This window comes from Cervus canadensis, chromosome 1 (assembly GCF_019320065.1).
Source record: "Cervus canadensis isolate Bull #8, Minnesota chromosome 1, ASM1932006v1, whole genome shotgun sequence".
Classification (NCBI taxonomy): Eukaryota; Metazoa; Chordata; class Mammalia; order Artiodactyla; family Cervidae; genus Cervus; species Cervus canadensis.
Genome location: NC_057386.1, coordinates 71,447,056 through 71,472,806, shown reverse-complemented (window position 1 = coordinate 71,472,806; position 25,751 = coordinate 71,447,056). Strand labels below are relative to the sequence as shown.

Here is a 25,751-nt window from a genome sequence, read left to right as displayed (position 1 = left end):
TCTTTACCATTAGCACCACCTGGGAAGCCCACAGTAATTGGTAGGTGTTGTTAGAGATGTTACAGTTGACACTTTATTTTCTTTTCTTTTTTTTTTGACACTTTATTTTACAAAACAGATTCACATCATCTAATTTTAGTTTGGCCAAACTACTTAATCTCACTGTGCCTCAGTTAATGAATGGGATTGATAATAGTATTCACCCGGAGTTGTTGAAGGGACTGTCTTGCAACTTCCCTGGTGGTTCAATGGCTGAGACTCTACACTCCCAATGCAGGGGGCTCAGGTTTGATCCCTGGTCAGGGAACTAGATCACTCATGCCACAATTAAGAGTTTGCATATGCAGCAATGAAGACCCGATGTGCCAAATAAATAACTATTAAAAAAGAGAGAGAAAGGATTGTGTTAGCTAATATACATACAGTACCTGGATATAATAAGTGCTAAATAAATATTTAACAATGGAGAGTTGCTGCCTGTTAGGGTTGTTGTAAGAATTAAATGAGCTCATCTCTCTCTCAAATGGATAATTCTTTTCTGGGAAAAATATAACAAACCTGACTTCACTTTTGTCAAAAGCAAAATTATCATTAATTTCTGTAGACGGGTAAAAATGTGCTGTGTTCCAAACTGAGCTCCAAAATTGACAGGCATTTTGCTAAAACGATACCAAATTTCATTAAAATGTCTGGACTTTTCTTGTAGAGGTATAGCTGTAGTTAACAGTGGCTGCCACAATACAACCTAGCAGGAAATTTTCTCCATAATCACTAGGCTGGCTGTTTACCTCTTTTCCTAAGCCTTTGTCACTATTACCCAGTATACCCTGGAGACAAAAGATCAGGAACAGTGAGCTTGTTTACGTAATGTTTACATAATTCAGTGTTTAACACAGCAAATAACAGGAAGAATCAGTGAGAACAGTTCTGACATTGTACTCACCCAGTAGATTGCCATCATAGGAGTCAAAATGCTACTGCCAAGAACGGTCAACTGCAAGGACTTTGAGAAGCAAAGACGACTGATCCATGCAGACGGTGGAGCCCAGCTGCCCCTAGAACTTGAGAAATCCACATGGGGCTTCATAAACACAAACGCTTTCCAAGTCAGACTTTCTGAAACTCTTTATAAAGGCTAAGTCTTATCTAGGGATACATCTTGGGGTTATAGCGTGACTCATATAATGTGTTAGAATACTCACTAAATGTCACCATCGTTATTCAGGTAAGACAGACAATGATGAACAAGTGGAAATTTTCCTTGAAAAAGAACCATCAGAATGAAACTGTAGACTATTTGGTTTTCTTTCCTTCATTGTAGTATTTTGGTTACTAAATTTAACACCCATGTGACATGAATATATGTTGATAATTCTGCCCTGTGACATTTTTAGAAGTTCACTTTTGGGGGTCATCAGGGACATGTTTGGTAATAGAGTATTGGAATGGCACAAAAGCAGTTATATAATATTGGATGCTTTTTTTTTTCCCCCCAAGAAAAAATTCACCTTCATCATGTAAAATGTAGATGATCCTATTGTGAGTCAAAGTACATGAATATTTACCTGAGAGTTTGATGCATAGAGGTAACCTGGAGGTTATTAACTTTGCTGAGGCACCTCAACTCCTTGACAGAATGAGGTGTGGGCACATCCAAGTCAGTAAACGTTTCCACTCTCAGCAAGTCCAAATGCTTCATCTCAATTAACGCTGCTGTTACCTAACACAGACACAGTCAGGCAGCCTTGTCCTCAGGGCCCTGTACCATCCACCTGGCCAGTCTGAGTTGCGGTGAGAATTCCACAAAGGGATGTCTTGGGGCGACAGTAAAGCCATTTACCAAAAGTAAGGCTCACGAAAATCGAAAGTGTCAGTCGCTCAGTCATGTCCGACTCTTTGCGACCCCATGGACTGCAGCCCACCAGACTCCTCTGTCCATGGGATTCTCCAGGCAAGAGTACTGGAGTGGGTTGCCATTCTCTTCTCCTGGGGATCTTCCTGACCCAGGGATCAAACCTAGGGCTTCTGCATTGCAGGCAGATTCTTTACCATCTGAGCCACCAGGGAAGCCCATACTTCAGTGTCAAATCTTACATATCAAACCCAGGATCGACACCCTCTTCTTATGAGTAAAGTTGCTTTTACACCTGAATTTTGATGACTCAGGATTCCATCATATCAGGCAGGACCACGGTCCCCTCAAGTAGCTTGGACGTCCTAGGGATTCCTCACTGATTCACAAACAAGCTCAGCTCTCAGGTGCAGCTTACTCCCACGGGCTTCTGTTGGGCTCCACTGTTTCGGCTGGGGCTCCTCCTGCAGGAGAATGCTGCCTGCTTAAATGTTCCTGAACTGTGAAGCTCGTAAGTTGCCAAGATAGCGCTGTTCCCAGAGCATAGAATCCTTGCCTCTCCTCTCACGGGGACTGGTCCACAGGCTGGGGTCGGGACCAACTACCATAGCAACTCTCACTGACCTTACCTCTCCTGTCTCTTCCCCAGCACACAAGCCCACAGTCTCTGCAGAAAACTTCCTCCACACCAGCCCCCTTTTCAAAATGTCTATCAGCTCCTGCAAGGATGGTGGGTAGTTGGCAGTCTCTCCTTGTCTGGAAGTATCACCTTCAGTTGAATCGTATCACCCAGGTTCACATATATGTCCCATATGTGTCCCCGCCCAGGGACACATAGTATGTCCCCTATGTACGAGGGAACTCACGAGCACATCTGTAAGTCTCAGTTCGTTCCTAAGTCCCACAAAGTTAGCCTAGGTTCCCAACTAACAATCACCTATATAGCACTGTACTGAAATAGGTTTATAATACTTTTTACACAAATAATACATAAACAAAAACAAAAAACAAAACCCTTTTAAATCTTACAGGACAGAACCTAGAAAAGTACAGTAGTACAGAACAACAGCTGGCATACAGGGGCTGGCCTCGAGTGAACAGGCAAGAAGAATTACTCTAAGTGGAGGAGGGAGAAGAGGCGGGAGATGGCAGAGCTGAGGATCGTCGGCAGTAGCAGACGAAGGGCACGCTCCAGTTGCACCCAGGCCTCATGCAGACGGCACAGGTTCTGGTTCCTTGTTGGAACCAGGTGCATGTTCACGTCTTTGAAAGCTTGTAACCTGAAGGTTCACATGTAGGGGACTTACTGTGCATGATTGCCAATACTGTCAGCAACTCTTTAAAGGTATCATGGCCCCGTTTTACAGAAAAACAAATTGAGCAATAGGAATATTAAGAAATTTATCTAAATTCACTATCCCTAAATGTGATATATATATTTATTTTAAAATAAATTTATTTTTAATTATTATCAATCATTTAATTAATTATTTTTAATTAATTAAAATTAATTATTATATTTAATTATTAATTATAATTTTATTTTAAAATATATTTAAAATACATTTTTAAAAATACATTTTAAATACATTTAAATGTATCTAAATACATTTAATTTAATTAATGTAAAATTACATTAATTGATGTAATTAATTAATGTAAAAATACATTAATTTAATTTTTTAAATTAAAAATTTTTTTTTAATTTAAAAATTTTTTAAAAAATTTGAGCAACAATTTCCAGTTGCTCAAAGTATTTTATGAACCTCATTTCATACTTTCTGTAAGATGGTTCAGATATTATCTTTTGTCATGGATACCTCTGTTGTACAGAATAAGAGATTTGTACATAATTCAGATGGTAAGATCCTGCTTAGTATGTTATCTTTAAGACCTTTCTTCACTGTAACCTAACATCTTATATTTAACTCTTTTGGAGAATGGTGCCTCATGGTATTTCTTTTCCAGTTGATTTTTCTGCTTATGGTTGAAGATAATATTGTAGACATTAAAAACCAAGCCTCCCAAAATTTAATACCACCTTCTGTATTAGCCAGCACTCTTGTCTAGAAATGACAGAAACCTATTAGCTTGGGCAAAAAGAAGAGCTTATTGGCTCATCTAGTCATCCAGGGAGAGGGACAGGGGTACAGCAAGCTTCAGGGCCACGAGTGATACTAGGATTCTTCATCTCTTCTTCTCTGTGTTTTGAGACCATTGTCTAGCTTCCTCCACCTAGCTGGAGAAATGGCAAGCAGCAGCACCCAGGTCCAGAGGAAGGACTGCCCTATCTCCAGAGATTCAATTCTGAGAGTCTTGAGAAAGCACCACACTGGTCTGCCTGACAAGTCATATGTCTGTCTCCACGGCCAGTGGTGTGGTCTATTACAATTGATTGCAACTATTTGAGGTTAGATCTGCCTGCCAGTGCAGGAGTTGCTGGAGATGCAAGTTCGATTCCTGGGTTGGGAGGATCCCCTGGCGGAAGAAATGGCAACCTATTCCAGTGTTCTTGCCTGGGAAATCCCATGGACGGGGAGTCTAGGAGGCTACGGTCCATGGGGCAGCAGAGAGTCAGACACGACTGAGCATGCATGCCCATTTGGGGTTGGGGGAAGACCGATTCTCCCAAGACACGTGAGTCATTAGTTGCAGAACGAAGTAGAATGCCAGGCAGACAAAACACATGTCTACTGAACATACTTTAATCTGTTTTGGAATAAGGTGAGATGTAAATAAATGTGACTGATGTACTATTATAAAGTGTGATCCTGCAGTTTTGTAGATGTGATTAGCCAAGACGAGGTGGTATTGGAGTTGGATGGGCTCCCATCCAGTGTGACTGGCATCCTTAAAAGAAGACAGTCACTCGGGGGCTAAGACACACAGAGTGAATGCCACTGATGAGGCAGGCAGAGACTGGACTGATGCAGCCACAAGCAAGGGAATGCTGGAGATGGCCGGGAAGCCACCAGCAGATAGAAGAGGCAAGGAAGGATCCTCCTCTGTGTTTGAGAGACGCCTGAGCCTTGCTGATACCTTGATTTCAGACTCGTAGCCTGCAGACCTGAGGCATTACATTTGTTTTTCAAATAACACATTTACTTATCTACTTCTTTATTACGCCAGGTCTTGTTGAGGCATGCAGAATCTTTTACTTGTGGCATGTAGGATCTAGTTCTTTTACTTGTGGCATGCAGAATCTTTTACTTGTGGCATGTAGGATCCTGCCCAGGGATGGAACCTGGGCCCCCTGCGTTGCGAGTGTGGAGTCCTAGCCACTGGGCCACCAGGCAAGTCCCCATTTCTGTTGTTTTAAGCCACTGAGTTTGTGGTACTTTCTTAAGGCAGCCCTAGCAAACTCATATAATCATCAATTTCTGTCTGAGCCTAATTCAAACAGGGAAACTTCTGCAAAGATTTTACTGCATTCCACCCCCCACTTCAAATAAGAACATAGTCTTGACCTCCCAGTTCTGCCTTCCCTCAGTACCTTGAAAACCCATAAAATAAAAGGAGCACGAGAGACTTCTGCTATTTCTCTTGTCAAGGTACCAGACTTCTGTTTACACTCACAGTTTCTACCATACCTTGGTGTTGAACTCAGCATCCGGCTTTGACTATCCCAAAGGACAGGGTGCAAGCCTGGGAGATGGGGTTCCTGTGAGAGGGGTGGGGACATCACAGGAAGCACTTGGCCACGAGCAGCAGAAAAGCCAGGGGGAAATGTCCGGCTGCTCCAGGCTGTCCTGCCAGGAAACGAGAGAGAGTGAAACCCGCGAAGAGTGCGGGAAGGCTGGCATGTACTACTGTGCTCTGCCCTTCTAAACTCACTCCGGTTCTTTCAAAGCTGTATCACGTGCATTAAGCTTCTCTAGCATCCAGCCCTCTCATTTGACTTTGGATTGGCCAAAAAAGTTTCTTTGGATTTTTTTCATACTGTCTTATGGAAAAACCCAAATGAAACTTTTGGCCAACCCAATATTCGCAATATGAACACTTAACTCAAACTAATTTTTCTCAGATAATCTGTTGGAGAAACAGAACATCTTAGAACAACAACAAAAGTGACTTCACTGTACACGGTTTGCCTACTTCCCAATATTTAGAAAGTGTGCCCCATTAAATTTGCATGGTGTTTGTTGCCTTTTAACACAGGTCTCTACTTAAATAGGTCTTCATTAGTGAACAAATCCTAATCAGGGTGACAGGAAAAATGCCGCTGGTAGAACATATATCACTGTGTTTGTAGGAGGTAGGCTATATGGTGCAAAATAGTAGGTGGTGTTGCTCAATGGCCCAGAGTAGGTTCACAATAAATGTTTATTCAATGAGTGGATGAGTGAACAAATTTTGAATAAAGCTCATACATAGCCACAGAGACAAAGCTACATAATGAACAGTCCTTACAAAGACTGGTACATCAAAGAGCAGGAATACATTGAGTTAGTCCAATTCCCCAGAGCACCCTAACATTGCGTCTATTGGGATACTAAAAATTCTGTAGCACAAAATACTGTTGAGTGTCTCTTGGTTCAAAACATAACCTCAGAATTGCTAACAGAGGCCTGTAAATACCTGTGCACATTATAAACCTGTTATTGTCACTTTGTATACAAAGGAGGTGGGATGAAGTATCAACCTTGATCGTTCCAGGGTGGCCTTTTCCCAGGCCTTGTGCAAATCCCTAAACCTGTGGCCCCCAAATCAGCACTCGGTGCAACTAACAGGAAATAGGGAGGAGACCTTAGATTCCCATTTGACTAAGCCAACAGCATAGGCAAATAACCCCGCCTCAGTGAACAAAGAGAGGATGAAGGGTCAGTTAAATCTCAAGAGGATTCCTCTTCTGGTCTTTGCTCTCCAACAAACATGCATTGACTGATGATTTAACAACCGTATTTTGTGCCTTCCACCTACTCCCACTGCGATATCCATATAGGAGTCCACTTGGTTAAAGCTGTGAGGAGTTTATCACCTTTTATTTGTCTTCAAGCATTTAGCAACTAATCCACTAGGATCAATCCCTTCTTTTAAAAAAAATGTTGATTTATTTTTAATTGAAGGATAATTGCTTGGGGTCCATTATATACCTGATCTTTTTCTACTTCCCTATTCCCTCTTCCCCCACCAGTACACAAACACACACACACACACACACACACACACACAAAATGAAAGAGAAAAATAAATGTAAACTCAAACGAGACCCTTTGTAGGATTAGAGAGATTGATTATATATGGATGTATTCCATTTGCCTGCATTTTTGTAGTATAACATGTTGACTCTGTGAATTACATATATTCATCGCAAAACATTTAGAAAATAAAGGAATGTAAAATATAAAATCACATGTGATCCTGCTACTCAGCTGTGATAAGTATTAACATTTGTGTATATAGCCCACTAGGCCTTTTCTTATATATACATATACTTTTCATTAAACAAAATTTGGATCACAGTATCTACACATTGTAATCAATTTCAGTTTTCAAATGGTAAATATAACTAACAAATTTCAGGAAAGGAAAGAAAAAGATCCTTCCTTTAGGCTTCTCTTCACTAATTGTATCAATTTCTGTTTCCTGTTCTTTTGTATTTTACCCTCTTTTATTTCCATCCAATTCTGGTTGCAACTAGCTCCTTGTTTTCTATGTCTTGTAGACCACCTACCACACAGTTTTTGATAAGTTACTAAAATTTCCAAATCACCCAGTGGGTAAGTTTGAAGAAATTATTACAAGATCAAGGACTGAAAATTAATACTATTGTAACTGACAGACTCATACAGTTATTAACTATAACGCATTCCATATGCTCAGTCAGCTGCTGGCAGTGTTTATCCAAATATCAGAATTTGGCACCTTATGGGCAGGAGACAGATTCTTGTTGAGATGGAAGCTCAAGCTTCATATGGGTCTTTTTTCTCAAGAGAATCCTGCTGGGTTTGGGCCTTTCTATAACTTGGTTTCTTCCTGGGTTTCATTTTGGAATCATATGGGTTTCATCAGTAGGTTTCTGCCTGACGTATCTAGTCTGTGTGATGAAAATCAAAAAGTAGTGACCTGTGTGTGTTTGTTGAACTCCATGCAAACTACTGTATGAACACACACATAGGTCACTTCTATTTTGATTTCTATCAAACTACCATACAATTGTGCTCATTTCACATGCTAGCAAGGCAATACTCAAAATTCTTCAAGTTAGGCTTCAACAGTATGTGAACCGAGAACTTCCAGATGTTCAAGCTGGTTTTAGAAAAGGCAGAGGAACCAGAGACCAAATTGCCAACATCCGCTGGATCATCGAAAAAGCAAGAGAGTCCCAGAAAAACATCTATTTCTGCTTTATTGACTATGCCAAAGCCTTTGACTGTGTGGATCACAACAAACTGTGGAAAATTCTGAAAGAGATGGGAATACCAGACCACCTGACCTGCCTCTTGAGAAACCTATATGCAGGTCAGGAAGTAACAGTTAGAACTGGACATGGAACAACAGACTGGTTCCCAAATAGGAAAGGAGTACGTCAAGGCTGTATATTGTCACCCTGCTTATTTAACTTATATGCAGAGTACATCATGAGAAACACTGGGCTGGAAGAAGCACAAGCTGGAATCAAGATTGCCGGAAGAAATATCAATAACCTCAGATATAAAAAGCCTCTTGATGGAAGTGAAAGAGGAGAGTGAAAAAGTTGGCTTAAAGCTCAACATTCAGAAAATAAGATCATGGCATCTGGTCCCATCACTTCATGGCAAATAGATGGGGAGACAGTGGAAACAGTGTCAGACTTTATTTTTGGGGGCTCCAAAATCACTGCAGATGGTGAGTGCAGCCATGAAATTAAAAGATGCTTACTCCTTGGAAGGAAAGTTATGACCAACCTAGACAGGATATTAAAAAGCAGAGACATTACTTTGCCAACAAAGGTCCACCTAGTCAAGGCTATAGTTTTTCCAGTGGTCATGTATGGATGTGAGAGTTGGACTGTGAAGAAAGCTGAGCACCAAAGAATTGATGCTTTTGAACTGTGGTGTTGAGAAGACTCTTGAGAGTCCCTTGCACTGCAAGGAGATCCAGCCAGTCCATCCTAAAGGAGATTAGTCCAGGGTGTTCATTGGAAGGACTGATGTTGAAGCTGAAACTCCAATACTTTGGCCACCTGATGCTGAGAACCGACTCACTGGAAAAGACCTCGATGCTGGGAGGGATTGAGGGCAGGAGGAGAAGGGGACGACAGAGGATAAGATGGTTGGATGGCATCACCGACTCAATGGACATGAGTTTGCGTAAACTCCAGGAGTTGGTGATGGACAGGGAGGCCTGGCGTGCTGTGATTCATGGGGTAACAAAGAGTCGGACACGACTGAACTGAACTGAAGTTTAGAAAAGCCGCCCCCTTTGATAGATTCACAAGGCACATGGAAATGTTAAAGGCCCTAAAGTTCTGCAGCAAAGAATCATGTTTATCCCAACTTGTTCTAAACTTACTTAACCATGAAACTCCTAATTAATACCTATTAACAGCTCATTAAAATAATCAGCCTTTTAAGACAAAAGCCTGGTCAAGACCTGCCGATTAATACCCCATCCCTACATCAGGTGACACGGGCGCCACCTGCTGGTTATATGGGGTATGAGGTCACTCACTCGGGAAGCTTCTACTAAATTGCACTCAAAATCCAGAATTCATTGTCACAGTGCGCTTAATTATGTCTTTTCACATTTAACAAACCAGGGACTGAACAACATAGCTTGCCATAATTTAGTCACAAAAGGAAGTTTTTCACACAGACCATCAACATGGAAGTCAAATGATACAAATCAGTACTGAATACCATGTCCAGGAAAAGTGAAGCATCTGATACAATGGGAACAAAGAATTCTAGGGTTTTATAGACTAAATACTTGTGATAATAAACTCAATTAGTCCATTCTATTTATCCTCTAATTTCAGGTCCAACTGATTTTTAGCCGACTTAGCCAACGTCTAATAGACTGATGAACCAAGCTACAATCCTATCAAATCTGATATTAGACCTTTTCACTTACATTGTTAAGTTTCACAACTCTTGGTTCTCAAGGTTTTAATTGTTAAAATGATATCATAATTGATTTGGGGAGAAGAAAAGAAATAAATAAAAATAAAGGACAAGAATGTGATCATAAGGTATATTTATACCATAATCATTTGTTGAAGAGTTTACATTTGTTTAATCATACATTTGTATAATCATACATTTGTTTATAGACAACCACACAGTCTAAGGAGAAAATTTTTAAATGTTTTCTACAAATAATGTTTCACAATCTGTTCTATTTATTTTCCTGCCTCAAAAAATATTTAACTAGCAGAGTTTGTTTGTTTGTTTTTTTACCAGAACATCACATCAGTTTATTTCAGATGTAACAGCAATTTAAAAATCAACAAGTTTAAATCTTAACTGCACCAAGTAAACTTAGCTAGTTAAGTATTTTTAAAGTTATCCCCTCCAAAAAAACTGAGGGAGCTTTTCTTTTCCACCTCACATCCCACAGTTTCCCAGTAGTTCTATTTTTAGAGGACTTTCAGTTGATGAGTAAATGCTAGCAGAGGCTTCTAAACCACAATTTTTACTAGAATGGCTAAAGGTTTAAGCATCAAAGCAGTTGCCACGTGACACTGGGTGCACTGAAAAGCATTGGGCAGCCTGGTTTCCGCTTCCCTCCTTGCCTCTATCTCCATCTTCCTCGTGTTCCATCTGGGTTTCTCCAAGAAACCTTCAACTCCCCGAGAAAAAGCAGCATGCTCTGCGACCATGTGCCTAATCCTTCTACAGCAAATATGCTTATGTTCCAAGTTTCAAATTTTTAAAGAAAGATACTCCTACTTTGACATGCTAACAAGTATCTGCAAGTAATTTTACCCTCAAAGAAGCATACCTTGTGTCATGTCAGCCTCACTTTAAAAGACTGTTGAGATTCAGCTCTTGGAGCAGTCTTCCCAGCATTTAAAGTCAACAGCCACACCCTCATGTAACCACGGAAATACTGGATTGGCCAAAAGTTCGTTTGGATTACTCTGTAAACTGGTAAGGAAAACCTGAATGACCTTTTTGGCCAACCCAATATGATGATTCCAGGGCTTTATTCCTATAGTCTGTGCAGGGCAGGTGAGCCTCTGCATGTTTAAGGCGCCCAATGGGTGCTGATCCAGCCACCTATGGAGACTCTTTCTTTCAGGCTGATGATGGATCCACCCCTGGAGGCGCCGATCAAGGTGAGGCAGGACCCCTGTTTCTATAGAGCATCCCACAGGTCACGTGAATGAGCGCAGAGGGCTGAGAATTTCTGCTCCAAGAAGTGCTAGGAGCAAGGACACATGTGGAAAGATCTATTTCGATTTGCCAGTGAATTGTTTGTGCAGAGAAGGAGAGGCAGGTGTGCTAACCAGCTTTAGAGTAATTATTAGTGAAGGATGCAGGGAATCAGCTGAACAGAAGATAGGATGCTATGACTTCTCAATCTAAAAAAGGTTCACAGTGGCATTTCAATGACCTTAATTCTTAACCCCAGCTGCTCTCTAGAAGCTTCCAGGAGTGAGCTTTTAAAAATGACCTTTGCTGTTCACTTGAAACTACCACAACATTGTTAGTCTGCTATACCCTGATACAAAATAAAAAGTTTAAAATATAAAATAAAATGAGCCAAGTCAAGGCCCTACTCCAGACCAGTTAAATCAGAATCTATGGCTGGGGGTGGGGTCTTATTTTACCAGCCCCTGGGGCGACTCCAGAGGGCCACCAGCTTCAGTCCCATTGCTCTATGACACACGAGAAGCCGCTCGCCTCACCTGCTACTGTTGACATCACAAACAGGACACACTTGCCTCCAGACCCTTGAAGGTCAGTCTTTAGAAGAAATGAATGTTTGGCACTGTCCTCTCGCTCCACGTCTTAAACCATCATGAGTAGGACTCACTTATTTATAAAAACAGTGGCCACCTGCTTTCTTTCCAGGATTCGTAGCTGTGTATCACTTAAAGCAAAAGCCAGAAAGTTCTAAATTTGCTAGTTAAAATTGGAGGGAGGTAGGAAGTAGAACTTGTGGAATTATGCAACCTGTTGCTTGGCAACTTTGAGTTCAGCTTCTAAATTCTCTGAGCCGTGGGAGTCACAAAGTTTGCTGGGCTGGGTTGATTACTTCCCACTACAAGAAGGAAATTAATTCTGCATGACAGAGAGGGCTCGAAAAGCTGTCCTTCAAAGCGGGCCATGTCACACTTCTTCTACTTGACACCACAGATTCTTCTGCCTTTCAGCCCTCTCACTTCTCAAGAGTTTGACATGATCAGACGGAAGGCTGCAGCATCTTGGCAGGATGAAGCGAGGTGGTCAGATTTGTCAGTGACAACGTACACGGGCAGTTACAGGAAAAAGCGGCTGGACGAGTCCACGGGCGGCTGGCTCAGAGCAGGACAGCCCTGGCCTGACCGTCGCAAGTAAGATCGCCTTGTGATTTGCCCCTGGCTATGTCTCTCTGGCTAGATGAGAAGGATACTAGAAGGAGGAGGGTGTTGTCAACCCCGAAACACTTCCCGGACTTTCGCTCTGTAAATTTTCCTGGGTAAATGTCAGGGGGCGTGCATGTGAAGTTGCTTCAGTCCGTGTCAGACTCTTTGCAACCCCAGGGACTGTAGCCTGCAAAGCTCCTCTGTTGACGAGATTTCCCAGGCAAGCATACTGGAGTGGGTTGCCATTTCCTTCTGCAGGGAATCTTCCTGACCCAGGAAGAAGAGCTAAATATCAGTTACCAGCTGAAACTATGAGTGTTATTCTGTTTAGTCCTTCTAAAATTGATGCACAACTGCCTTTCCTCTTGACAAGGTAAAATGTGAATATTTGGTTAAGATGGGCTTCCCAGGTGGCACAAGAGGTAAAGAACCCACCTGCCAATGCAGGAGACAAAAGAGATGCAGGTTCGATCCCTGGGTCAGGAAGATCCCCTGGAGCAGGGAATGGCTACCCACTCCAGTGTTCTTGCCTGGGAAATCCCATGGACAGAGGAGCCTGGTGGGGCTGCAGTCTACAGGGCTGCGCGGAGTCAGACACGCCTGAGTGACTAACCCTAATAAATGTTAGTTATTTTGCCTTCTAGGGCTTTCCAAACTGTCGAAACAATACTTAAAGCTGAAATGTCCCAGGGGTACTTTCCAATTGGATACCTTGTCTGGTGTATTCCAATGAACTACACAGTCTGCATTTTCAATAGCTCTCAGGTTTGTTTGGAGAAGGCAATGGCACCCCACTCCAGTACTCTTGCCTGGAAAATCCCATGGACGGAGGAGCCTGGTGGGCTGTGGTCCATGGGGTCGCTAAGAGTCGGACACGACTGAGTGACTTTACTTTCACTTTTCACTTTCATGCATTGGAGAAGGAAATGGCAACCCACTCCAGTGTTCTTGCCTGGAGAATCCCAGGGACGGGGGAGCCTGGTGGGCTGCCATCTATGGGGTTGCACAGAGTCGGACACGACTGAAGCGACTTAGCAGCAGCAGCAAGTTTGTTGGCACCTCAATTAACTTTGGAAGCCCCTTTGCTAATTCTGTGAATTTTGAGGCATCTCTGGGCCACCTGGGGGAATCTTCAAGGCAATACTTGCCTCCCCATCTCATCTTTGGACTCTCTGAGGTATACAAACCCAGAAGAGATGAAAACTGTGAGAGCCCTGACTGGGCCTTTCAGAAGCATCCCAAATTATTTGAAAAGCAGTGATTTTCCTTTCTGCATTAGTACTAATAGAGACAAATCCCTGAGTGAAAAAGCATCGTCATGTTGGATCACGCTTCTGAAATAAAGAGGCACTGTGCCCAGGGCTTACTAAAAAGCCACAGGACAAATAGGGAGCATTTGTTTGTTATAGCAGAAACAGGAAAGTACAGGTAGACCTTGGAGATACTGTGGGTTTGTTCTAATAAAGTGGGTATCCCAATAAAGCAAGTCACACAAATTTTTTGGTTTCCCATACATACACTATACTGTAGCCTGTTAGGTGGGCAATAACATTATGTCTAAAAAAGAATGTTCATGCCTTAATTAAAAAATACTTGGTTGCTAAAAAAATAAAATGTAACCAGGCTTGCCACACACTTTGAATTTGTAAAACACACAGTATCTGCAAATTGCAATAAAGTCAAGTGCAATAAAACAAGGTATGCCTGTAACACAGGTAGAACAGAGATCAGAAACACGTTTATAATAAAGTGAAAATGCTTATAATAAAGGAAAGCACACAATACAAAATTTTCATGAATGTTAAAAACAGGAACTATAAAACAAAATTAGTGCTTACCGGTAAGTTTTCAAACGAAATTTTTTAAAAATGACACTTTGCTAAAATAGTCAAGATTTTAGAATAAAGATAGTCAAAGATATGTAAGATCTCCAAACAGAAAACTCTAAGACCTTAGTGAGAGAATATAAAGATCTAAGTCAATAGAGAGGTGAACCATGTTCATGGATTGGAAGACTGAATATTATAAAAATATTACTTCTCCCCAAATTGATTTACAGATTCTATACAATTCCAACAGATGTTTTTGTGGAACTTGACAAGATGGTTCAAGGCCAGGAAATAGTCAGGACACTTAAGAAGAGCAAAGTAAGAGTGTTTGCTCTACAGATGACAAAACTTACCATAAAGCCTCAGTGATTAAGGCAGAATGGCACTGTGGCACCAAGATAGCCAAGAGATGACTGGAACAGAAAAAAGGGCTCAGAAACAGAACCTTGCATACATGGGCTCTGATTTATGTAAAAAGTGGCAGAACAGTGGAGAAAGGTCGTGTTTGCAGTTCCAGGTAGATTCCTTCCAGGTGAATTAGAGGCCAAAGTGTGAAAGGCACAATAGCAAAAACCCATTAGATAATGACACAAGGAATATCTTGATGATCTTGAGGTTGGCAAAGATTTCCCAAACAGAACACAAAAAGTCCTAACCACAAAGAAACAAGGAAGTAAATGAGACTAGCCTAAAGTAGCTCTGTTTAACAAAATACACCCTTAAAAGTATGAAAGTTGAGCTACAGTTAGGAAGGTGAGATTCTCAACTCAGTGACTGACCAAGGGCTCATTACTATGATACATATTAAAAAAAAAAACAAAAGACAAAAAACTCCTGGGGACTTCCCTGGTGGCTCAGTGGCTAAGACTCCGTGCTCCCAGTGCTGGGTGTCTGGGTTTGATCCCTGGTCAGAGCCACAATCTGCAACTAAGAGTTCACGTGCTGCAATTAACAGTTTGCATGCCGTAACGAAGACCTGGCACAGCTAAATAAATAAATAAAAATATTTTAAAAAGAAAAACTCACACAAATTAGTATGAAAAAGACAACCTACTAGAAAAATAGGAAAGAGACTTTGAAATGAAATTCATAAACCAAGATAGCCATGTGATCAATAAAATGTATCAAAAGTTCCTTAACCACATTAATAGTCAGGACATGCAAATTAAACCCACAATGAGCTTACTCTTGTAAACTTCCAGAATGGTTAAAATTTAAAAAGTGATTAATACAAAGTGCTGGTGAAAGTATAAAACAATGAGGTCTCTCATGTACATCTGGTGGGTATATGCATTGAATTGTTTTCTTGAGGAAAAGAGTTTGGTCTTGTTTTCTAAAGTTGATGCTATAGATATCCTAGGACTTAGCAATTTTAAGTATATATCCAGCTGAAAAGTGTTGTCACATGTGCACCAAGAGATATGTACAAGTAGTTCATAGCAGCACTTTTCACAATAGCCAAAAAGCTAAAAAACAAGCCTAACGTAGAATACATACTATTCAAATATAAAAGAACGAATAGACAGTGGTGTGATTATACAATGCCAGTGTAAATGAACAAACTATGGTTGCACCCTGTAATGCCACAAACACTGTATGCAGCATATGCATACAACCAGATGCAAAACATATGTGTATTATTCTATTTATGTAAAAGTTTTAAGAAACTGTGCATGCCAAGTTGTGTCTGACTCCTTATGACGCTATGGACTGTGGCCTGCCAGGCTCCTCTGTCCATGGAATTCTCCAGGCAAGAATACTGGAGTGGGTTGCCACGCCCTTCTCCAGGGGATCTTTCTGACCCAGGGACTGAACCCGAGTCTCTTAGGTCTCCTGCATTGGCAGGTGTGTTCTTTACCACTCGCGCCACCTGGGAAGCCCTCTTAAAAAAAACAGCCCAAGCCAAACTGCGGTGTTTGGTGTATCTGCTTGGGTGATAAAAAATAAATAAATAAAAAGAGACGCTAAGAAATGATTCCCATAGAAGTCAGAAAACTGGCCCACTGACTATCTGACTTTCTGCTCCAAACCTAATGGAAAAATAATCACTGGGGTTGGGCTTAGAAATGTGCATTTGGTGGTCTTCCCTGGTGGTCCAGTGGTTAGGAATCTGCCTGCCACTGCAGGGCACATGGGTTGGATCCCTGGTCTGGGAAGATCTCACATACCATGGAGCAACTGAGCCCATGCACCATGAAAGGAAAAAAAAATCAGAAATGTGCATTGAAAAATTAATACCCCCTGGTGATTCAGTTGCTGCTGTAGGTAAGGAGAAGAAAGATGCAGGGTGGGCCACCAGCCCCTGTCTCAGGGATGATGAGGGCTAGTCTGTGGGCTCAGTACATGTCGGGAGCATTTTAGAACTCTTTTTTTTTTTTACATTTTTTTCAAATTTATTTTTTGAAATATAGTTGATTTACAGTGTTGTGTTAATTTCTGCTGCGTGGCAAAGTGATTCAGTTATCCACATGTATACATTCTTTTTCATATCCTTTTCCATTATGGTTTATTACAGAGTATTGAATACAGTTCCCTGTGCTATATACAGCAGAACCCTGTTGTTTATCTATTTCTATATATGATAGTTTGCATCTACTAATTCCAAACTCCCAATCCATCGGTCCCCCAAATCCTCCCTGTGTCCCACCTCTGCACTAGGACTCTAGGCTGACATAATTCCACTTTACCCTAACACACACATATAGTTCCAGGTCCCCGGAGCTTGAAAACCCTCCTCTCCTCAATGAGAGGCCCTAAAACAACAGTCATCCTCTAGAAATTCATGACTGCACTTCCCACCAAGCTAACTGCTTGCCTGAAATGAGCATTATATCTGGATTCAGAGACACTGAGATACAGATACATTTTGAAGGATAGACACAGCATCTGCTAGTCCCCAAGTTACCCCGCCGCTATTAAGTTCTAAGTTTTCCTGGGAAACCAACATAATTACTGTAATATTTCCTATTCCATTCATAGCACTTATTTTATTTTGAAAACAGCTCCCTAGAGAAAGTCTCAAATTCTGTGAAAACAATTATGAACTTACTATTTGAGCTTTTCATGTACAAAAGTTGAACAGTTTACCCTGTTATGACAAATTGGGGAACAAACAAATCACTAAAGACAATGAGAAAGTCCAACTTGGGTTGATTTAATGGGGTTTTACTGTTGGGAGAGTGGAAAGGGGGAAGAAAAGAAACCAAAGTTTAAGAAATCAAATGAAAGCATGAGTGAAAATCCCCGCAAGCCCACAGGCTGTGGCTTATAAACCCCATAAGCTCAAAGCTTGTTTGTCGCACTTGCTTTCTGCAGGATGGCATTCCCAAACTGCTTTGCTGGCAGGGCTGAGCTCCACGGGACCGCAGATGCTAAAGGTGAGTGCGCTGTGATCAGTTCTGAGCACAGCCACTGTGCCAAGGTTGCTGCCTTGATAACTTTTATGTTTGAGATTGTCATCCAAATAGTTTCCATATGCCTACTAAAGGCAAGCCGCCTCTAGCAAGAAACTGAGCATGTTCCACTTTGGATCAGTCACTCTTAAAAATAATAGTTATTCCAGGGCAAAAAACTTCCTCCTCAGAAGGTACCTCCTCCCAGAGCCTGAAGCCCTAAGTAACAGAAGGTGAGCTTTACTGGGTATGTTAAAGAATTAGGAAGAGAAACCAAACCATTATAAACCACCAATTAGGAAACTCCATTTACTAATTGATACCACCTCCATCCCATTTCAGTTAAATCAGGATAACACTTGCTGCTATAATAGATAAACCTCCAAATTCCAGTTGCTTAACATGATAATGGGCTTCCCAGGTGGTGCTAGTGGTAAAGAACCCACCTGCCAATGCAGGAGACATAAGAGACGCAGGTTCGATCCCTGGGTGGGGAAGATCCCCTGGAGGCAGGCGTGGCAACCTACTCCAATATTCTTGCCTGGAGAATCCCATGGACAGAGGAGCCTGGGGGGCTACTGTCCATAGGGTCACAAAGAGTCAGACATGACTAAAGCAACTGCGAATGCAGGCAAAATGATAAAAGATAGCTTTTTTCTTCATATAAAGGCCCAGGAAGGTGTTTTGCAGGCAGACCTTAGATCTAAGGACACAGATGTCATTCATCTGGGAGTTCCACCATCTCCTGGGGCCCCAGAATCTCCATCTGGCAGGTGGGGGAGGATAAAGGGTCGGGATGGCATGTAGCTTTTCTACCATTTCAGCCTGGAAGCGACTCACGTCTCATATGCTCACATTCCAGTAGGGGAAGCGGTCACAGGGCCCCACCTAAGGAGCGTTCAGATTCCTGGGCTGGGCAGCCCCTGTCGAGCAACAACTGCGCTCGGCGGAGGGGGACAGCCAGCCCTCCTACCCCACACTCTGATTTTGAGGAAGAAACACAGTAGGTTTTTCCCATTTAATTTCCCAGAGAAGACAATGGCACCCACTCCAGTCCTCTTGCCTGGACAATCCCATGGACAGAGGAGCCTGGTAGGCTGTGGTCCATGGCGTCGCTACAAGTTGGACACGACTGAGCGTCTTCACTTTCACTTTTCACTTTCATGCATTGGAGAAGGAACTGGCAACACACTCCAGTGCTCTTGCCTGGAGAATCCCAGGGACAGGGGGAGCCTGGTGGGCTGCCGTCTATGGGGTTGCACAGAGTCGGACACGACTGAAGCGACTTAGCAGCAGTAGCAGCATATAATTTCCATCTCTCTGGGTTCAATCTTTGAAGGTTTAATAAGACCAATGAGAGTCATCTCAGGTGAGGATATTAAAGCACTTTGTAAAATATTCTATTAATTCTTTCTGTTACATTTGTTATTCAGTATGTGCCGTGTGTTGTCAGTATGGTGCCTCAGGGAGTTCTCCTGAAAAATGGAGTCAAGGTTTTTAACCACTGCCTTGGACGGTCACTATTCTTGCTGGCTTTCCTAATGACATTGGACTGTATGGGAATAGTACATTTGAAATGGGTTTGATGCATCCCTCTATGGTTTGTTGAGGCAAGAGGACAGGACGGTAAACCGTTTGCGCTATTGTTAAAATCAAGAAAGACTTTCTTTCTCTCTTTGCAGTAATAAACATAAAATTGAAACACACTACCTAGCTTGGCTGGAGAAGGGACTGGCTACCCACTCCAGTGTTCTTGCCTGGAAAATTCCATGGACAGAGGAGCCTGGAGGGCTGCAGTCCATGGGGTTACAAGAGTCAGACATGACTGAACACACACACACACACACACACACACACACACACACATGCCTGGCCTGGAGACAAGTCTAGGGCAGGGGAAATTAATTTACCACTGTATGAAAGGTATTGCTTTTTTCCTATCTTCTCCTGTCTTTATGGTAAAGTATGGTAGGAGAAATGTAAAAAAGACATAAATGTACAGATGTATTCATAATGATGATTTACTAGTGGAGACTTTGCCCATGTTGCTTTTCTCATTTTCCTCAAATGGTCATTTTAGTTTAACTGATGCCTACTCTCATCATTAAGAGGTGAAAGTATATCAAGGTCAGTCAGTCAGTTCAGTCGCTCAGTCATGTCCGACTCTTTGCGACCTCATGAATTTCAGCACACCAGGCCTCCCTGTCCATCACAAACTCCCGGAGTTTACCCAAACCCATGTCCATTGAGTCAGTGATGCCATCCAACCATCTCATCCTCTGTCGTCCCCTTCTCCTCCTGCCTTCAATCTTTCCTTTTCAAATGAGTCAGCTCTTCACATCAGGTAACCAAAGTATTGGGGTTTCAGTTTCAACATCAGTCCTTCCAATGAACACCCAGGACTGATCTCCTTTAGGATGGACTGGTTGGATCTCCTTGCAGTCCAAGGGACTCTCAAGAGTCTTCTCCAACACCACAGTTCAAAAGCATCAATTCTTCAGTACTCAGCTTTCTTTATAGTCCAATTCTCACATTCATACATGACTACTGGAAAAACCATAGCCTTGACTAGACGGACCTTTGTTGGTAAAGTAATGTCTCTGCTTTTTAATATGCTGTCTAGGTTGGTCACAACTTTCCTTCCAAGGAGTAAGCGTCTTTTAATTTCATGGCTGCAGTCACCATCTGCAGTGATTTTGGAGCCCAAAAATATAAAGTCAGCCACTGTTTCCACTGTTTTCCCATCTATTTGCCATGAAGTGATGGGACCGGATGCCATGATCTTATTTTCTGAATGTTGAGCTTTAAGCCAACTTTTTCACTCCCCTCTTTCACTTTCTTCAAGAGGCTCTTTAGTTCTTCTTCACTTTCTGCCACAGGGTGGTGCCATCTGCATATCTGAGGTTATTGATATTTCTCCCAGCAATCTTGATTCCAGCTTGTGCTTCATCCAGCCCAGCGTTTCTCATGATATACTCTGCATATAAGTTAAATAAGCAGGGTGACAATATACAGCCTTGACGTACTCCTTTTCCTATTTGGAACCAGTCTGTTGTTCCGTGTCCAGTTCTAACTGTTGCTTCCTGACCTGCATACAGATTTCTCAACTTTGTGCTAGAAGCATCTAATGAAGGGAGTTAAAATGTGAAGCCAAATCCATACAAGCCCACTGGATAAATTCGCTCACCACTCGTGGACATGGGTCTGTTGATGGTCTCCTTGTAGAATGTGTCCCTCCCTAGATATGCAAATCAGATGGGCTGTTCCTAACTGTGATTCACAAGCATCAGAAGAAAAACGTTCTCAGATTTTTTCAAGACTGCCTTTCGAAGAATTCGGTCTTATTCTGCCTGCGCTAAGGTGGGTTTCCCTTTGGAGTTACTGTTAATTTTCTTTCCAAGTGACGTGGCTGTGGCTTTTCCCTTCTTGGGCGCCCCCCATCTGCTCCTTTCTCAAGTTCAAAGAACAAAGCAATGACTAAGAAAAACTAAAATCAAGGGTCTTAAAACTGCAATACAGACAGAAATTGGTCAGCAATTCCTCTCTCTTTACATTCTGCTAAGACAGATTCCAGCAAGGTTTATTTAAAAACCTCCTCTCCAGCAGAAGCAGTTTACGAAGAGCGAGGTGGATGTGGGCCCCGCTGCTTCCGGGGCTGCGCTTAAGGCAGTCCCTGTCCCTTCTCTCCTTCTTGGTGCCTCTGTACGTCCCTCCAGGATAAGCCCGAGTTACTCTTGCAAAAGGGCACACGGGCCTCTTTGATTCTAGCTGTTCTAAGAGATGTAATATGTACTCTGGAAGAGGTTATCTACAGACTGACATTATCAGAGCCCAGATGTGACAGAATGTATGAGAATGTGCATTCTTTCTTGGGATATTCCCTAGTCACACATAACAAATTCCAAGTCCCTAAAGGGCAACCTGGAATCGTCTTTATGGCATATAGCCTTTTTTTTTTTTTTAACTCATTATTTATTTATTTGGCTGCACCAGGTCTTAGCTGATGCACGCGGGATCTAGTTCCCTGACCAGGGATTGAACCTGGGACCCCTGCACTGGGAGCATAGAGTCTTCGCCACCGAACCACCAAGGAAGTCCCATGGTATTATGGCCTTTTACAAGGATGACAGCATCCAGGAGAATACTTATAGGACCCAAATAATATTCTAAGAGGGCAACATGAAGATGATCTGTCATGTTCCTTCAAGAGTGTGTTCATTCTCAACATCATCTTTTTCTCCTGTTCTTTCACTCTCACATCTCCAAACCTCAAAACACTTCTAAAAGTAAAAGGAACAACCAGAATACCCATGAGTCCTGTCTTCACACAGGGAGATCTTCAAGCATAAACAAGATGATATCACTTTGTTTCCTGTGACGCTTGCAATAAAATCCTCCACTCCCATTTCATGCCTTTGCTTTTTGATCACTCTGTTCCAGTTAATTGGCTTCTTTCAAGAACTTGAAACTGCAAAGCCATTTCCTACCTCAGGACCTTTACACACATATTCTCTTTGCTGGAATCCAATTATCCCAGCTCCGCTGAACTGTATGCTTCAGGTTTGAATTTAAATGTCACTTCTTCAGAGAAGTTTTCCCTGGCCACTATATTTCAAGTCAGTTCTTCACACATTTTCCATTTTTAGTTTTCACCTTAATGCCTAGTTTGCTATGTATTATTATATCTGTTTACTCGTTTATTATCTTTCCTCTTCTAGAACATAAGCTTGAAGAGAGCAGGAATTTGTCTGCCTTGTTGGGGTCTGTATCTCCAGCACCCAGGACAGGGCTAAACACAACCCAGGTGTCCTTTAATTGTATAACAGTGGTTTTTATGGTCCTTCTATGGTTGACTTTTTCTTTCCCACAATATATTTCCTTATGGAGACAATTTCTTACATAGAATTTCTCTTTCCAAAGGAAATTTATAAAAGTACTTTTAAAAATTAGAATGTAGTTTTTATAGAAGCAACCTTTCAAAAACTTGTGTTTCCAGTGGCAGGATTTAGTGTGTTCAGTGGCAGGATTTTGAAGTATTACATATAAAATACCTTAAAAATTGAGTAAAAAATAGCATATAGCACTGTTGCATTTTGTATGTGGTTTTAGTTGTATGGGGCTTCCCAGGTGGCGCTAGTGGTAAAGAACCCACCTGCTAAGGCAGGAGACGTGAGACACAGGTTCGATCCCTGGGTGGGGACGATCCCCTGGAGGAAGGCATGGCAACCCACTCCAGTATTCTTGCCTGGAGAATCCCATGGACAGAGGAGCTTCGTGGGCTACAGTTCATGGGTTGAAAAGAGTTGGACAGGACTGAGGCAACTTAGCACGCACGCACCCACCTTAGTTGTATACACTCCTCCACCCTGCACCCAAGTTCTGTAATGAGCAGAACGAAGCACAGCCAGGCAAACCCCAAATCTGAAACAGACACAGCCCTATAAGCAAGGGCTGGCGAGTGTGATCTGGGGTGAGCGGCAGAGAGCAAAGAGAGCAGAAACGTTGGTGTCCAAGGGCCTGCCCTTTCTTAGTGATGTGGGTGTCTTGCTTCCAAAGCTTTGTCCACCTTCTTTCCGTAACATCAGAGGGATGTGCGTCCTTGTGCTGTTTTGGGATCATTCCCCAAGCTTTTTGCTCCTGGAGGCTGGGGCCCCAGAGTGAAGGTGGGAGCAGATGGGTTAGGGCATGCCTGAAGAGAGGGGCTTATCCAGTTCGCTGGATCCGGCAATCCTTAGCAGGTTTACTAGAACCAGCAATCCTTAGCAGGTTTGCTGGGAAGGATTATCCGGTTTGCTGGTAAGGTAAGGGCTTATCGGATTTGCTTATCCGGCAATCCTTAGCAGGTATGCTGGTCTGCCTGGGGACGGAGCAGTAGGCTGGCCCCCGGATGGCATGGTAAGTGGGTAGATGCCCATCAAGCCAGGCAGCCTTCCCCAGCCGTCCTGGGAGAGACTTCCGGCTCCCCGTCCAGGCTCCCGGACACCCAGGCTATCATTTCCCAGGCAGAGGCACGGGGGAGCTTCCCCTCCCCGGAATGAAGCTCCCCCCATACACACCCACCACCTTCTTGCCCTCACAGAAACCTAATTTCTGGCTCCTCCTGCCTGTGACTTCATGCCATCCTGCGCCTAGCACCTGGGTCGTCTCCCCTGAGTTTCCACACTTTCCACTCCTACCATCTGCGCTGATCATGTTCTAGCGCTTTCTCCACCCATCCCTCCCCTCCCCCGCCTCACCACACACCGGTGGCCTGACCGGACTGACGTGAGCACTCCCCTCCCTGGAGGCACAAGCCTTCGGGGTCCACTGTGTTGGGGGAGAAGAGGGGTGACGCCTGCGGCTTCCGCACGCATGTCCTCCCTCGCTCCTCCCAGGGCGGCTCCGTGTGCCTGCCCTTGTTAACCTGATCCCCGCCCTCCGCCTCCTCCCATGGACAGCGCGGCTGCCCACGGGTACGAGGAAGCGAGGAAGATGCCTTAGAACCAGCCTTGCCCGCCACGGGTCCCCCAGCTCACTCCCGGCGTGGGCGGCCATGGCAGAGAACCTGCTAATGCCAGGACTTCATTTATCTGGCTAATTCGTATGCCTGGCCGTGGGAAGTGCATATGCTTCTTTTAAACTACAGAAAGAACAAAGCTTGTGTTGCTACCCTGTAAATCTAGACAGCCTGGAAAGTAGTTTACTGGGACTGAGGTCCTCCCCACCCTAAAAAATGCCAGGTACATCAGCTGATGGCCAGCACACCCCAGTGAGTCCCAGGACAGGCCCCCAGACCCAGGAACTACCACCGTCCCTTCAGGTGTTTGGGAATTTTGTTTTGCTCAATTTGAAATTAGGAAACAGTCTAATAAATGGTTAAAAGTGTTTGCCAGGAAATATTCAAGTGTAAGGCAACGGCCTCCAAATTCCCTGCAGAGACTGGACACAAGGGAACGTTGGCAGCTAAGCCTGTTATTAAGAAGGTCACAGAATGCCATCTGTTACCCTGCATACTTTACTGTTCAAGCATATCCTCCACTAGGAAAAGACAGCACTACAGTAGGCTTCCCAGGTGGCGCACTGGGAAAGAACCGGCCTGCCAAGGCAGGAGATGCAGAAGACGCTGGTTTGATCCTGGGTTGGGGAAGATCCCCTGGAGAAGGAAATGGCAACCCACTCCAGTATTCTTGCCTGGAGCATCCCGTGGACAGAGGAGCCTGATGGGCTACAGTCCCTGGGGTCACAAGACAGTTGGACATGACTCAGCACTGAACGCACGGGCATTGCCGTGATTTCAGTGGGCTTCTCTGAACAAACCACCATCTCCCTATGGGGTGGGCTACAGGGATGTGGGGAGAAGATGGGAAGAAGGCGTCGTTTTTAGGTCTGTTCTTGGTTATGGCTTCAGTGTAATTTGCGATGCTGCCTGGTTTTCCGAATCTTTTTCTACCTGGTTTTAGTCGTCTATGAAATATGATAATAGCACTTTGTCTATCATTATGAAATTGAGGCAGATAAATGAATGCCTTATTCCTTTATCTGCAATTTTTTAATTCATAGAGAAGTTGAAGGAATAGTAGAATCAGTATTTGCCTACTCCCTGCCTTGATTCACCAATTGTTAACATTTTGCCACATTTGTTAACATATAATTTTATCTCAGTCTCTTTTTATTGATACTTGTATGTAATACTCTGCAGAACTATTGAGAGTAGATTTACAGTATTGATAGGATATTCTCACCTAATGTTTAGATCATTAAATGCCTCATAACAGTCTGTCAGAAAAAGATTCACTCTGTCATCTATCCCCATGGTTAGCAATTCTCTCTTTAAGACATCTCATATTTTTTGAGACACTTTGAAAAGTCTGATGAAAGCTCTATCTTCAGAAAAATATCCATCAAGACACTTCTACAAGCCACCAATGCATACATCTTAGATCCCTCCAGGGTGTCCATGGACTCTTGGTTAAGGGCTGTTAATCTTTTATCTAAATTCTCCTCTTTTGTATGCATACAGTTTAAGAAAAGGTTAAAAGGTACTCATAAAAGGTTAAAAACAATTTTTTCTTTACTTTCCAACATTAAGTTTTTGTGTTTATGAAGCTTCATTTTAAGGAACTCGAAGTTCAAGGAACATGGCGATGGGTAGGTCAAAGATCACATGATCCCCAAATCTAAGAAAACAGAATCACAAATACAGC

The 25,751-nt window shown here is 42.8% G+C and overlaps 1 protein-coding gene and 1 long non-coding RNA gene across 2 annotated transcripts in view; one reads left to right on the top strand and one right to left on the bottom strand.

Moving 5' to 3' along the window:
* Positions 1 to 943: 943 nt before the first annotated feature.
* Positions 944 to 14,616, bottom strand: LOC122453794. Its single transcript, XR_006273184.1, has 3 exons — positions 14,530 to 14,616; positions 5,443 to 5,601; positions 944 to 1,061 (listed from the first exon to the last, which is right to left on the bottom strand). It is a non-coding gene; the product is annotated as an uncharacterized LOC122453794 (long non-coding RNA).
* The window catches only part of C1H4orf51 (chromosome 1 C4orf51 homolog), a 47,679-nt gene continuing 33,713 nt past the window's right edge, over positions 11,786 to 25,751 (top strand). The window contains exons 1-2 of the mRNA XM_043487806.1: positions 11,786 to 12,335; positions 17,492 to 17,553. Of these exons, the coding sequence (XP_043343741.1) occupies positions 12,109 to 12,335; positions 17,492 to 17,553 (289 nt within the window). The 5' untranslated portion in view covers positions 11,786 to 12,108. The remainder of the gene's footprint in view (positions 12,336 to 17,491; positions 17,554 to 25,751) is intronic.